The sequence below is a fragment of the Fundulus heteroclitus genome, chromosome 19 (genome assembly GCF_011125445.2).
Source record: "Fundulus heteroclitus isolate FHET01 chromosome 19, MU-UCD_Fhet_4.1, whole genome shotgun sequence".
In the NCBI taxonomy this organism is placed as follows: Eukaryota; Metazoa; Chordata; class Actinopteri; order Cyprinodontiformes; family Fundulidae; genus Fundulus; species Fundulus heteroclitus.
The window spans coordinates 26,634,238-26,649,323 of NC_046379.1; the positions used below are offsets into that span (position 1 = coordinate 26,634,238).

Below are 15,086 nucleotides of genomic sequence, written 5' to 3' on the forward strand. Positions count from 1 at the left end.
CTTCCATGTTAGCAGGCTGCTGCTCTTTTGCCAAGATAAAACAGTGCTGTGCTCTGTTTTGGGAACACCGGGAACTGTGAAATGATTGGCTCAGGAACCAGGAAGTAATGGGGAGCGAGGAGTGAGATTAATTTTGCTCAATTTTGCAGTAAATTTCATACTCATTGCTCCTTTAAAAGTATTCATCCCACTGCTGACTGCAGGTACAGATCAAACAGCAGGGGGTGCTGTTGTCACATTTAGAATGACACCGTCTTAAAATAGTTAAGACCTTCCAACAGGGTGGCCGCCCTGCTGGAAGGTGGATCTTCCAGTGTTTTCTTGCATGTTTTGTACGCATCTTTCTTCTTCTACGTCACGATTACGCCTGACTGCTTTGATCTGTGACACTGTCTGAATAAAACAATCAACGGTGTACAGCTGTACATAAAATTGCGCTTTGCAACAACTTGTGTCCCGCAAATTGGTCAATCAAACCCAAAGATCCCCAGACAAAGGTTTCACACAGCAAACCGAAAACAGGGAAACTGCTTATTTTCACAGGGCTGGCACACATCGCACGTGTTACCTTGAGCGTGAGACCTACACTGTCCAGAGATGGCAGGCTGACTTAAAAAATGACAAATATAAAAACAGCCGTTTACTTCACCTTGTAACAGGAGAACAAAGTTACGGTTCTCTTCTCTTAAAGTGAAACGGAGAGGATTACCTTCATTGGATTTCTTAAGAGGAGCTCGCTCTTGATTTCTTCAATACGTCGTCTGTCTTCCGCGTCCAACCTCAGCGGCTCACACTGCCGTCCCGAAACCTTGGACTGGATCCACTCTGAAATATTGGAGGATATTTCCATCTGAGATTAGCGTGAGCTAGTCAATGAGTTCCAACCAAAGACTGAGCGTAAAGGAGTTAAGAAAGCTGACACAGCAGCTGTATTCTGTTATGTGGTTAGACATGTACCAATCAGAACTTTGTAGACGCTTTCCAAACTCCAGCTTTCTGGTCAAAAGGGAACTATTATTCATAAGATGATATGAGAACTGCATTTAAAACTGAAATGAACACATAGCAACTTGGCTGTGTGCTGATCCACCTTCCTGTTATCCACTGAAAGTCTCGCTCTCTCTATGTGTCTTGTACCGCAGACATATCGCTATATATCGTGGCAAGTGGAGTTTTCTTGTTGAACAGCTTCATACGACTTCATTAAGACCTTAAGAATACTGAAGATAGTTAATGTGTGACTCTTCTTAACTCAGTATCCACATCTTAAAGTCTTGCAGTCAAAGCAAATTTCAGATTTGTGAGTTTCTGACCAGTCAGCCGTGGGCCCGGCTGAAAAGCTGTGAACTCTCTCTCAACAGTCGACGTCTCGGTACATCGCTAGGGTTCGGTGACCAAACGCTTAACCAGACGCAAATATCTCCACAATTGCAACGATCTCAGCAGCTTCACAGGGGAACTTTTTCAAATAAAACATGGATTTAAGGATAAAAAGAGGACCGGACGTGAAGCTCTCACCTCTGGCTTTGCCCTCTTCCTGGTCGGTGACGCTGGGCGTGCTCGATGCCATGGTGGCGGGAGATTCATTCTGCAGTAACTTGGCCACTCTGACGGCCAGGGAGCTCTCGCTGCTGCCGTCGCTCATCCCGCCCTGATCGGCGTCCCCGAGAACAGGAGAGGAAGAGCGACTCTCTGCACCAGGATCACCGGGTGTAGCCTGTTCTTCTTCTTCTTCTGGTACCCCTGCCCCGTCTGCAGAAGCCGAGCTAAGCTGCTGTGTGCCTGCCGCCGCTGGCGCCACCGGCAGCGTCGGGGTTTTGTCTGGAGGCGCCGCGCTACATCCCTCAGGCTCTGTCCTCCGGGCTGACTTGGACATAACAGACGTCCCTGCACCGTTGCTGGCAGCCCCACCTTGGGGTCCCACACTGATGGCTTGGTTGGACGGATTGCCGGGCGGCCAAGACGAGGTCAAACTCTCTCGGGCGGAGGAGCTTTGCTTTGATTTCTCTGATGTCAGCATGGAGTCTGAAGAGGACCTGGCCCACGGCAGAGAGGAATGAGATTTGAGGTCTCCGCCTGTGGAGCTGGAGGAGGAGAAGGAGGAGCTTAGGAGCCTGCTGGCTTTGGTCTCTGGTGGCCGGAAAGTGTCTTTACCAGAGAAGAGATGGGGTGCGTTAGGTCCCGACGAGGCTGTGGAGGACCCTGTAGATATCATGTTCTCTGCTTGAGAGAGCAGTTTACGAATATCTGACAATGCCCTTGCGCTAACGAAGGAATTTTCTGCGTCCTGATCCGTACTACCTCCGTTCTGCAGAGCCAAGTTTCCCTCTGTACCAACAGCGACAGAGGTAGACTCAGACCTGTGGTCTATTTGGTTGGAATCCTGCTGCTGCTGCTGTAAAGGGTGCAGCATGGAGGAATGGGAGGGTTCATCGGGCTGGGAGCAGGATAGCGGTCTGCTTTCCCTCTGAGCACCTTCTGGATCGGATGTAACAGACGTCCTCGCTCTGAACTGCTCCGACATGTAGGCGGCTGGGCCGAGACTGTCCAGGCTGTACGGGATGGAAATGCTGGAGTCTGCCGACAGGATGCTGGACCTGGAGAACTCGCCTTTATGGGGACTGCTACCTGAGCATAAAAAACAAAAAATCAAGTTCTATTTAGGGGCTGCACAATATATTGCAAATACATCCTCATTGCAATATTCATATCCCAAGGGGCTGTTTGGAGTGCAGTAATTGTTGGTTAATATACTCCGAGGTTTCCAAAGTTTAGCAGTAATAAAAAAACGACAGATCCAACACAGTTCTTGTGTGAAAGTTTTATACTTCCATGGTTCTAAGATCACCAGGGGAGCTACGTACGTGAGAATGCTCTTCCTGTACTTGATCTCAGCATTTAATCACATCATACTAGAGATGCGGGTCCAGAAACTGTCTCACCTAGGTCTCTCCACCCCCTTCTGCCTCTGGATCAAAGACTTCCTGACTAATCACCCACAGTGTGTCAGAGTCGGACCCCACCTGTCCTCCACCATGGCACTCAGTACAGGCACACCACAAGGCTGTGTTCTGAGTCCCCTCCTGTTCCCGCTCTACACACCCGACTGCTCTCTGACCCATCTCTCAAACACCATCATAAAGTTTGCGGCTGACACCACAGAGATGAGGTCAACAGACTGACGCGGCGTTCAGCTAACAACCTTCGACCGAACGCCACAAAAACAAAGGAACTCATTCTGGACAGGAAGGACAGAACGGACCCGGCCCTACTCTAGCCGTGTGGAAAGGGTCCACTCCCTGAGATTTCCTGGGCCGGCAGGTATCTGAGGACCTCTCCTGGACTGCAAATACCACGGCGGTGGTGAGGGAGGCTCAGCAGCGTCTCCACTTCCTGAGAGTGCTCAGGAGGAGCAACCAGGAGGAGATGCTCCCGGTGACCTTCTACAGAGCCACCATACAGCGTCGCAGCGTGTTACCAGACAGGAGAGTGCTGCAGACGGTCATCAACGCAGCCCAGAGGGTCACTGGCTGCCCTCAGCCCAGCCTGGAGGACATTGGCAACTCTCGCTACCTCAGCAGAGCTGGAAATATCATCGAGGGCTCCTCCCTCCCACCCCAGCAACCACACACACACAACCCGGACACATGGACTCAGGGATAGCTTCTTTCCGAGAGCTATCGCTGTAGCCAATAATCACTAAACAAAATGAACCCCTCCCCCTGAATCATGCATGTACTGATCATATTGATCATGTGCATCATGACTCACGCTTCTACTGCATGTTTGTTTTTAGTCTTTTATTTTATGCTAGTATTGCTTTTTATGGTCGTTGTAATTTGCACCAAAGGGAGTAGCATTGAAATGTCATTGTATCCTGTACAATGACAACAAAGGCTATTTTTAATCTATTCTAGAAATGCAAAGTTTCTTTATGACTTTATGGCCAGCTGTAAAAATGACAATTAAACTCCAAGGAGGAAGTGGAAATAACGGACAGATGGGTGGAGTGAGAAATGCATAAATAGATGATGCAAAGATAAATTTGGGTGGGTGGATGATTTGTTTAGACAACGGGACATGGAATTCAGTTTTCTACATTGAATTCCTTTTTTTCAGATTTTTTTCTAGGGCTGAACGATTTTGGAAAATAATCTAATTGCGATTTTTTTCCCAGTTTAATTTATCATGTCTTTTTAAACATATACAAACAATAAATCAACTTGTTTCCTCACCGTGCGTATTAGTTGCTAAAAGACCCACAGCATTTAAACTCGGTGCAGAAATGATTGCGTTCTGCCTACGATATATTTCAACCAAAATTGCAATTTTGACTTTTCTCTGCATTAACCACAAGCAACAAAAATGGCTTCTAAATAAAGATGTTTGTAAACAAGGACTATTTAAAACAAGAACTTTTAATGTTTCTATTAATCAGAATATTATTCAAGAGAACAGCTTTTAATTGATTTGGACGTCAATCCTTGTTGAACATAAAGTGCAACCAACAAGCAAGTCCATGTATTAAACTGATTGACCTGTACTTAATGTTTTGTATGACTATACAAACTCTAAAACAAGTAATACAATTACATTATCTCACTGCTGCTGTCTTCCCTTCCATGTGGAGGCAAACCCACTTTAAACATATTACTAACACCTAATGGACGTGTCTAATTCACTAATTGTTACATAGCCAAAAATTGCAGACCTCTGCGATTTGGAAATTGCGTTTTTTTAAATCGCGATTATATTGAAAATGCGATTAATTGTTCAGCCCTAATTTTTTCCCCAGACATTTAATTCCATCGTTTTCCACACAGGAACCCTGAAGACAGATTTGCACGTCTACACATCCACCATGTCTAACCATCCTGGTTAGTGGGTGGACAATCCTTCATACCCACGCAACTAAAAACAGGACTCTGAAATTTCAACTAAGTCTTAAATTTAACACGTGGACCATGATATTAGTGCCGACTTCACCGCTGTCGGTCGTAGCTGCTAAAACATTCAATGTGCTGACAGGTATTCACACTCAGTTGCCATACAGGGAAGGCCAGTTTAAATGCAGCTACCCTCAGAGGGCTGGGTGCTCTTCGAAGGGCTTCCAGAAGACCCTTTAATGGTGCAGAGATCCGTGGGAGAGAACTCAGGCTCTCTAATGGGCCCTCTGGGTGCAAACGGAGTCAGGATTTTGGACGGAGTCTGGTCGATACCCAGGTTCTGAAGATATAGCTGCCGGAAACAATGAAAAGTGAGACGCACCATGTCAGACAATCAGGTTCACATATTAAACTGGATCATCTGTTATCTAAAAAACAACAACACTGGGATGTGTTTTGACTTTGAACAAACCAACAAAATTGCAGCTTTTCTGATTACCGGGATTCGCTCGTCGATGTTGAGCTCTTTGGGCCCCGGCGGCGGCGCCGGCGATGCTGTTGGACGTTTAAAAGTCCAATAGGGGGCATAATTATCAAGCTCCAGGCTGACCACAGAAGACGTTCCGACAGAAGGGCCTACTTTAACTTCTGCGTAACTATCCAGGGAGCTGGAAGGTTCTCGGTCGGCAGAGACGTCGCTGAAGTGGCCGAGGCTGTCGAGGGCCGAGGGTTGAATGGCGGCACCGGGGGGAGCAGGAGCGTCCGTCTGACTCTGAGACGTCTTGGTTCCTGGAACAACGTTGGTCTGCTGGCGCTTGTCAGCTGACATGACGACTGTGCTGAGGGACGACAGGGACTGTGACCTGCCGAGGGGAGAGGCGGAAGGCGGCGCGGCGGGTCCCTTATTCTCCAAGTCACTGGGAGCTCCGCCCACAGCCTCCCCTCTCCCTGGAGAAGGACCTCCAGAGGGAGCAGAGGAGGGGATCTGTGGAGCATCGTGGCTGGTGGAAGGCTGGCGTAAAGCCTGCTGGGTAAGGCCCTGATTCGGGGCGTCGGATCCTGCCTCATCCCCTTTCCTCTCAGGAGAAACTCCAGAAAGTCTGTGCAGGGCTGGGCTCTCTAACGGCGGCGTCCTCTCTGAGCTCGCTTTGGTCCTCCAGGCATCCACTTTCTGCAGATAGTTGAAACTTGGGAGGGAATGGACTTTGTCAGAGGCCTGCAGAGCATCTTCTGCTCTCTGATTGGCCGAGTCTGGGAGACGGCCGCCAGCTGACGCCGTGCCCGCGCCGGATCGGTACAAGACGTCGTCATTAGACCCCACGGCGAAACGTCGCCCGGGTTTAGCCTCGCCCTTGAATCTGAATGGCGCGAGGAAGACGGCTGGCGTGGATTGAGACTGTGGAAGGAAACCAAGGTAGGAGTCGTCGCTCCCCGTCTGCTTCTTTGAGGACCACAGGTGTCGTTCTCTGTGGACCCACTCAGAACCCGCCGGAAACGGCGTCTCGCTCCACTTGCCCCGGGATTCTTTGACAGACGGCGTGACGGAGCGAGGAGCCGGCGTCGGACCTTTCGGCTCCTCGGTTGCCTCCCGGCTGCTGAGTCTCCGTACTTCGTAGAGCAGCTGTCTGTGCAGCTCTTCACTGCTGTCGTCGGGTTGGGTCCTGCGGGAGCCGCTGGTAATGTTACCCATTTCTTGGTGCTTTTCCTGCTGCTGGGAAGGACTTGCTTCCCCCGGCGGACCTTGTCTTTCAAACATCACGCCTTTGTAAGCTTCTGTGGGCCTTGGCTTGCTTTTCGTAGAGGTCTGGGACTCGGAGGACACGGCGCTGCTGCTGCTGCTGCTTTGCATGCCCACTTCTTTCTGCAGCAGATCCAGAAGCTGCCGTGCGGGAACGTCTTCCCTCAGAAAGAACGTTTCATCTCCGTGAATTCCACCTGCATTCCCGTCTGTCGGGTCGGGCAGCGCCTGCGACTCCAGCTCTTTGCCACCTTCTCCCGGTAGAGCTTGTGGTGTATTGGCCGTAGCGTCACTCGAAAGAAGAGGAGCCATCTCCTCCTGTTTGACTTTGCTTCCTGCCGACAAACTGTCGTCTGCTCCTTCGTCAGAGAGGAGGGTTGTCTGGGCCAAAGGGTGCTGGGACAGTGAACTCTGCTCAGAGGAATGGGCGGTGCTGTCCCGGAGAGGAGGGTGGAACCTCTCTGATGCCACAGAAACATCAGGAAAAGCCCTGGGGAGAAGAATGGAAGCGATTATCCTCCTCCTAACTGTACAAGTAGCACCTACCCAGCCTTATTAAAGTATTTATACTCCTTAAATCGTTTGATCAGTGTTGTCATGTTGCAACCACAACTTTTAGTTGTTTGACATTTTTTTAGTGGGATTTTAAGTGACGGACCAACACTATATTTTATTATTTTCTATAAACTGTACGTTTTCAGCCTTTTTTGAATAACAATTTTCATGCCTCGCCACTGATTCTCCATTGGATTTAGGCGTGGACTTAGACTGGGTCGTTCCACTGCATGAGTGTGAGTTGATCTAAGAGCTCTGGCTCTATGTTTAGGGTTGTTGTCCTGCTGGAAGGTGAACCTCTGCACCGTCCCAACAAGGGCTGGACGATATAGGAAAAAAAGCATATCGATAAAATATAAATCACACTGATGGATGTCGATAATTATCAACAAATTCAAAACATTTGTTTAAGTGCAGCCCTGGTCATTTTATGCGGTTGCTTAGCGACCTATTTTTAGATACAGAACCCACAAACACTGAATTCAAACTCAACCCTTTATTCAACCAACTTTTTACCAAAACTACAAGTTTTTAAAAAATTAAAAAGAACGCGTGCTCTCTGAACTCTTTGAAGGGGGCGGAGCATTTCTGGGTCTGCGTTTGTGATTGGTTGGGAGAATGTAATATTAACCTACATGATGGGCTAGAATGCAAAAGAAAGGAAAACTGTTCTTCTGTTGAACTTTTTATTGACCCTTTTTTTCTATCATCAATATACGTCTATCGACATATATTATTGAATTATCGTCCAGCCCTAGTCCCAACGTCTTCTGCAGCCTTTGAAGGGTTTTATTCCAGGACTACTCATTTAGCTCCATTACTCATTACCTCTCACCATCCTCCCTCCTTATCCCGCTGAAGAAAAGCATTCCCGCTGCCTGATGTTATTCAATGTTCAATGTTGTTTACTAATTAGGAGACGGCCTGTGTTGGTCTTTCTATGTAAAAAAAACCATAAAATTACGTTGAGATTTATAGGTTTTACTGTGAGAAAATGTATGAAAGTGTATGGATACTTTTTCAAGGTTTCCAGTGACATACAGCAGAGCAACAGTTACGGTTCACTCCATGTTTCTTACCTTAAGGGAGCAAATTCTGGATCGCCTTGCTGAAAAAAAGAGCATCCGGTGACGCTGTGCTCCAGTCCTGAGGTCAGCGGCAGCAGTGGCAGCGCAGGAGACAGATGACTGTCCTGGAAGTCTGTTGAAGAATCCGTTTCTGAACGTTAGTCATTTGAACCAGAGGCAGGAATCCAGCTAACTAAACAATTATGCCACTCAGCACTCTCATAACAAGGTCCTTTTTCAGCCATACGGAATATTTTTCTCTCCAATCAGTTACTTTAATTTATTCATATCTTTAGTTCATTTTTTGGGTTTTTCCATTATACCTAAGAAACATACCTAGCTGTAAAGCTTCCAGCGGTGACATAGCATTACTTTGACCTCGGGCTTCTGATGGGCCTGTTTGTCCATCAGGACCGTTCATCTCGTCCTCTCCTTGCCAACGAGAAGGTGCCGCCGCCCTCTGTAGATCGACAGACGTGTGGTTCAATAAATAAAAAAAAAGTCAATAAAAACTTCAACAGATTTCCTTCATTACATCCTCACAGCCAATCACAAACACAAACCCGGGAATGCTCTGTCAACAAGCCCCGCCCCCTTCAAAGAGTTCAAAGAGCACATGTTCTTTTTTTCCAACTCTTACAGTTTTGGTAAAAAAGTTGGTTGAATAAAGAGTTGAGTTTGAAGTCAGTGCTCTTTATTTAAAAATAGGTCATTAAATAAATGGCCAGGGCTACACTTAAAATATGTTTTGAATTTCTTTGATAATTATCAATATTGTGGGGCTGCACAGTGGCGCAGTGGTTAGCGCTGTTGCCTTGCAGCAAGAAGGTCCTGGGTTCGAGTACACCCCTGGGTCTTTCTGCATGGAGTTTGCATGTTCTCCCTGTGCATGCGTGGGTTCTCTCCGGGTACTCCGGCTTCCTCCCACAGACCAAAAACATGACTGTTAGGTTAATTGGCTTCTCCAAATTGTCCTTAGGTGTGAATGGTTGTTTGTCCTGTTTGTCTCTGTGTTGCCCTGCGACAGACTGGCGACCTGTCCAGGGTGTACCCCACCTCTCGCCCAGTGAACGCTGGAGATAGGCACCAGCAACCCCCGCGACCCCATGAGGGATAAAGCGGTTCGGAAAATGGATGGATGGATGGAATGGAATTATCAATATTGACCAATCTGATTTCTATTTTATTGACATGTTTTTTCCCCCCATATCATCCAGCCCTGATAAGGAGCCTCCCCTAATAACACACAGGGCTGCTCTGTAATCAGGTCTTTACCCCCTGGGATTGAAAATGCTTGATTTGAAAAACAAAGTAGCTTCTGGCAACACTTTTCTGGAAAAATCAGTCGATCCCACTTTAGGTTTTCATTGAGATTCTCTCAGACATGTCATTGGCAATTTTTCTATTTTGCTGTGAATAATTGTTTGACAAATACACCCTGTTAAAAAAAAACAACTTCTTAAGCACTTGCCTCATCACATAAGCCCCATGGAAATACATTTTTATTAGAGTTTTTCCATTTGTATCTCTGTTTTTTCCCCCAGTTTTTTTGATCATCAAATTCCTCCTTTATGCTGTTTGAGAAGAGAATAAGAATAGACCTGGGCGGCCCACTTTGATCGTCAAAGAGCTTTAGTGATCTTTTCGTGCCATCTTATAAGAAAACAGTCATCTGGTGTTGGTTGATGCATGGTATTAGGATGATTTTCAAGTTCCAACATTTTTTGCAAAAATCCTGCTTCCCCCACTACGTCTTCCAACACCGATAGTCAGGTAAACAGGCTTTTAATGTCCCCAGACCTGCCGATTAGCCCCACCATGCAGGAACCGTTGGTAAAGACTACATGTGCCATTATACCCATGAGCATCAGAGGCAAGAAGTAAGACAAAAAGAATAATAAAAAAAAAAAAAAAATCAAAAAGAGAAACGTTGCTCATTCAGACTCAACACAAGGTGATACAAGCAGAAAACGGCATTGGCTTATTTTGCCAGTTGTCGGGTCCACCCTGGAAGCTAATCAGTCCCTCGTAAGGTACCAGAGACACACAGGACAAACCATACAGGAACACTCACGCCTAAGGCCTATTTAGAGTAACCACATACCTAAATGTTGCATTTTTAGAATGTGGAAGTATGCGGGAGTACTCTGAGAGAGCCCACGCATGCACAAGGACTACACCAAAAACTCTTTGGAGAAACACAACATGTGGGGAATTAAACCTGGGATCTTATTCTAGCACAGGACAGGCTGTCGTGAGATGCTGCTGTTTTATTTCAGTCGACCTAAAGAACTGTGAGGCGATCTTGCAGTGGGACTCCATATGTCGTGACCAACCTGTGTTTTACAGTTGGTGTGCACTTGTTTAGAAGAAATAAGCAATAAAATTCACCACTGGATTGCTTATTTAACGCGAGCCCACCTGATGTCACATTAGCAGCATTGATTACAACTGAATGGATGTGTTGCACTGCAGCCAGTGTTTCTAGTGTTAAAACAAAGTGAAAAGCTCATTCTGAGGACAATGTACCGTAAACGCTATAATCTGATATTGCTAGTTATGTTGGACTTTTTTTGCCAATACGAATTAACACGTAATAACTTGTCCGAGTGCCCCTATAATAAAACAGGGTGAGCTGAGAAAGACATGTCGGGCATGTTAGCATTCCCTCTTAGCTAGCAGTTAGCTACGTAACCGTTAACTGTGTCTTCCGGGTTGCGGGTAAAAAAAGAAGACGTCACGAGGAAACGCTCAGTATTTATTCTGTGTCATACAATTCAAGCAGAAGTTGCATAAATTACCTCTTGCGGCTCCATGTTGTTGTTTTTGTTATTGCTGCTGCTGCTGCTGACGATGACAGTCCGCCATGCTGAGCGCGCTTCCTCTACGTCGTTACCTAGGAGCGTTGCTAGGAAGCGACGTCAAAACGCCCCGGAAATAGAATATTTGAATGGAAGAGAGGCAGGAAGAAAAACATTTCCCTGAAAAAATAAAAAGAGCAGGTAGATTTGTGGTTTGTCACTGGTAACACCCATAACACATATGAAGGACAAATACACATCATTATGTTATTTAATAATAATCTTGTTATCGTGACAAAAACCCTTCATACATTAATTATCCAAAACTTCATTTAAAAACGAACTTAAATTCCATCCTGGTCCTCAAAGAGAATTTCTACTGCCCAATTTTCTTTCTATATGATAAATGATGCACATTGGTTACCTAATTTATTAAACCATATTATTTTGTATCTTTTATACACAATATTAATGATAAAATAAAATCCTGAAGGTAAAAGCTGCCTTGTAGCCGTGGCAGAATTAGACTCCACTGCCAACAATCTCAGTTATTTAGAATGAGCTAAAAAATATATATATTTTTGTTTTGTCAATTCAATGTATAAGTTAAACCTATATGGTTTAGATTGTTTTTCCTTTTAGTGCACACATGGGGTATTTGGAATAAGATTTTTTTTCTGGGTTATATTAGAAAGTAGAGGAAAACCTTGGCCCACAACAGTGAAAGTTGGCAACATGTATTAAATACAGAAATTAGGGCAATTCCTGTGGCAGAGGTCCTGTTAATCTAGTCAAGAATTGTTCCAAAAAGAGCCTTCTTTAGTTTACAATGACCATCGATTTCCTACAAAAGGGAAATTGCTAAGCATTATAACAACAATTTTCTGATAAAGTTAAGAACTGATAAATATTTTACTGCAACATGCTGTAACAAGAGCTGTATCTAGGTCCTTTTGCCTCTATGACCTGCTGCATGTTGTCAGTTTCGTTTTGCTAGAAACAAAACTTATAGAACAAATAGGACAGCATCTCCCTGCTTTGATAATGACGAACAGCTTGCTCGCAGGGACAGAGCTAGACTTTTATTTTAATTTACTTCTTTTATTTTACTGTTGTTGTTTTTTTTTTTTTGGGGGGGGGTATCTCCAGGGGGTCAGTAGACTATGAGGATGAATTCATTTCTCAAACAATCACTTGCAACTGGAGTTTCTAAACATTAAATATGTTTAAGAACATACAAGGCACAAAGGAGAGGAGATATGTGTATGCAATTTGCAGTTTATTAACAAGTTAACAAAAATAAGACACAATCAGAGACACACTTTTAAACAATGACACTCTTGTCACATGGTTTATCTTAGGTGTGTGTATGTATATAGCCTAGCAAATCTAAATTCTATTAATCAATTTTACTTTTTTTAAATTAATTAATTGTAATAATTTTCTTACTTGAAAGATTGAACATTGACTGCAACATTTGTAAATTTTTGGAGTCTGCTTGTGTAAAATCAAATAATTTTCTTCTGTCCTCCAGTAAGCATCAATTGGGCAAGTTTGCACTGCTGGAAAAGGAAACTACTATGTCCTTAACATATAACAGTGAAAGTTGGTTGCCTGGGAAATAAAGTAATGACATAAAAAAAATCTAAATATAGCTTTAATTATTAGTTTTCTTTTTACTTAATTTCTGAACAAAAGAATGAACTTTAAAAAAATTGTCAAGTGCAGCTTCTCCAGCTCTTGTTACACTTCTGTATGATGTCATCAGAAATTTGCACCCCAAGTAACCTCTTCCTTCTATTCTTGTCACCTATTTCATGTACTCAGTGTTGAAATCAGATGTGTACTGTGTATACATATGCTGTATAAAAACATGAAATCTTTCTCGCTGTCAGACAGTGAATTACACTAAACTTTTGCTGTTTTAGTTCATGTACAACTGCCTTTTTTTACTCTAGTCAAATTTGTCAGAATCATGACAACTTTCTCTCTTTTTTTAAGATTTCTCTTTCTCGGATTGTTCCAATCCAGATGTTCAAGTATGCTATGGTTGCTATCCTTTTAAACAGTTTGGGGGAAAGTCCAGCTCATATGTCAGGAGTTTCTATTATGTTATTCACAGGCTCACCTGTGAATGTGTTTTGAGGCAACACATCGAACACACCGACTCCTTGTGTGACATTATAAAAAGATTAAAGACATCTGGAAAGATATCAGACAGAGAACTATGGCCCTCCACAAGTCTGGTCCATCCTTGGGTAAAATTTACATAGGACCAAAGGTGCCATGTTCATCCATTTAAAACATGATATGCAAATAGAAACACTGTGGGAATATCCGGCCATGCTTTACCATTCAGGAAGAAGACAAGTTCGGTGTCCCAGAGGTGAACATGTTTGGGTACAAAATGTGTTTATCAAGTTCAGAACAAAAGCAAAAGACTTTTTGAAGATGCTGGTTCTAGCTGAAGGAGTTTCAGCATCCACAGCACTGCAAAAACGGAACTAGAAATAAGTAAAATATTCCTTAAAATTAATATATTTGTCCTTGATTTGAGCAGGTAAATAAGATGCTTTGCCAATGGAATAAGATTTTTGCACTTAAAATAGGAACAATTCATCTCCATCATCTTATTTTAAGTGTAGGATGTCTAATTATCTTATTTTAGAGGTCAAAATACTCATTCCGTTGGCAGATAATCTTATTTACTTGCTCAAATCAAGGATAAATACATTAATTTTAAGAACATTTTACTTATTTTTAGATCTGTTTTTGCAGTGAGGACAGTCATGGGCTGAAGGCCACTTGGTGAGAAAGAAGCAACAAAAAATAAATAAAAGCCAAATTACAGTGTGCAAATGCAATCAGATACGCATACATTATTTGAAAATGTGTAGCGTTTGACCCCAATGTTCATACTTACATTTGGAGGGGAAAAGGGGAAGCTTGCAAACCAGAGAACGCCATCCCAGCTGTGAAGTACATAGGTGGCAGAATCATGTGGTGTGGGTGATTTGCTTCAGAAGCACCTGAAGCACTTCACAAAATAGATGGCATCATAAGGACACACGATTAGGGGGAAATACAGAAGCCACATTTCAATACATACAAGAGGCAGGAGAATAACACTTGGGCACAAAATGGTCTTCTATATAGACAATGACCCAAAACATAACACCAAATCATTTACAATATGGGTGAAAGACAGCAAACTCAATGTTTTAGAGTAGAGATCAAAGCTGAGCAGGAAAGGTTTTGTTGAATGTAATCAGTGATAAAAAAGGATGTATTTTTATAAATTGTATGTGATACAGAAAAAAACCCGAGTAGGTCTTCTGAATGGGTACTTCTTTGTTAAAACATTTTGTCTCTGCTCCAAGAGACTTCTTCAGTCGGAGGAGTTTCAGGTAAAGTTTGCCTTATAAGCAGGATCTTTGCATAGTCGTGGATCACAAAGTCTAACGGTGACCGTCAAAACTGGTTGCTCACACGCATGCGAAGGGGGACCATCAGTTCTCTGATGATCACTTGTTCCCAGGAGGCTGAGTCATGCTCGCAACAACAGCATTGTAGAGGGACAATTGGACCCGGAGGCCTCCAGAAATGAAGAAACGGAGGGACGTTGAAGTATTATGGCTATGCAGAAGTATAGGAGCCACTTTTGGTTTTCTACCTGGACTGAGATGCATAAGGGCATGTATGTTTATTTCTAGTTTCAGCTGTTCATATGTCCAAACATGTTGTCCACCTAAGATGAAAGCTTTTAAAAAGTTTGTATTTTTCTATTCCCCAAAGATGATTAAAAACACACACGGAAACACTGAGTAAAGTGACAATTCATGCATAAAATCTTTCAATATTTAAAGTGTTTTCAGTCATAACCCAGAAATTAAACAGAATAATAAGTCTTTCGTTTAGTGGTATTTTTTTTCTTCTTTTTTACTGCTCTAGAGATGTCTTGTACTAGACCTATATCACCATCGTAGATTTAAACCTCCCATTTATGAGAGCTCGTCAGATCTTTAGTAGTTTTAACGGA

General features: G+C 43.8%; 1 protein-coding gene across 1 annotated transcript; it reads right to left on the minus strand.

Moving 5' to 3' along the window:
• Positions 1 to 189: 189 nt before the first annotated feature.
• LOC118556602 (cell wall protein RBR3-like) lies at positions 190 to 11,082 on the minus strand. The gene is made up of 8 exons (XM_036150977.1): positions 11,048 to 11,082; positions 8,583 to 8,706; positions 8,259 to 8,379; positions 5,386 to 7,114; positions 5,079 to 5,238; positions 1,519 to 2,628; positions 710 to 825; positions 190 to 605 (listed from the first exon to the last, which is right to left on the minus strand). The coding sequence occupies exons 1-8, from the start codon at positions 11,060 to 11,062 to the stop codon at positions 501 to 503; spliced, it is 3,480 nt and encodes a 1,159-aa protein (XP_036006870.1). The 5' UTR covers positions 11,063 to 11,082; the 3' UTR covers positions 190 to 500.
• Between the last annotated feature and the right edge of the window lie 4,004 nt (positions 11,083 to 15,086).

Coding starts and splice junctions, on each gene's coding strand:
- LOC118556602 (XM_036150977.1), bottom strand. Junction 5,239..5,385: donor ACATCGACGAGCGAATCCCG/GTAATCAGAAAA, acceptor TGTTTCCGGCAG/CTATATCTTCAGAACCTGGG. Junction 2,629..5,078: donor GAGCACCCAGCCCTCTGAGG/GTAGCTGCATTT, acceptor TTTTATGCTCAG/GTAGCAGTCCCCATAAAGGC.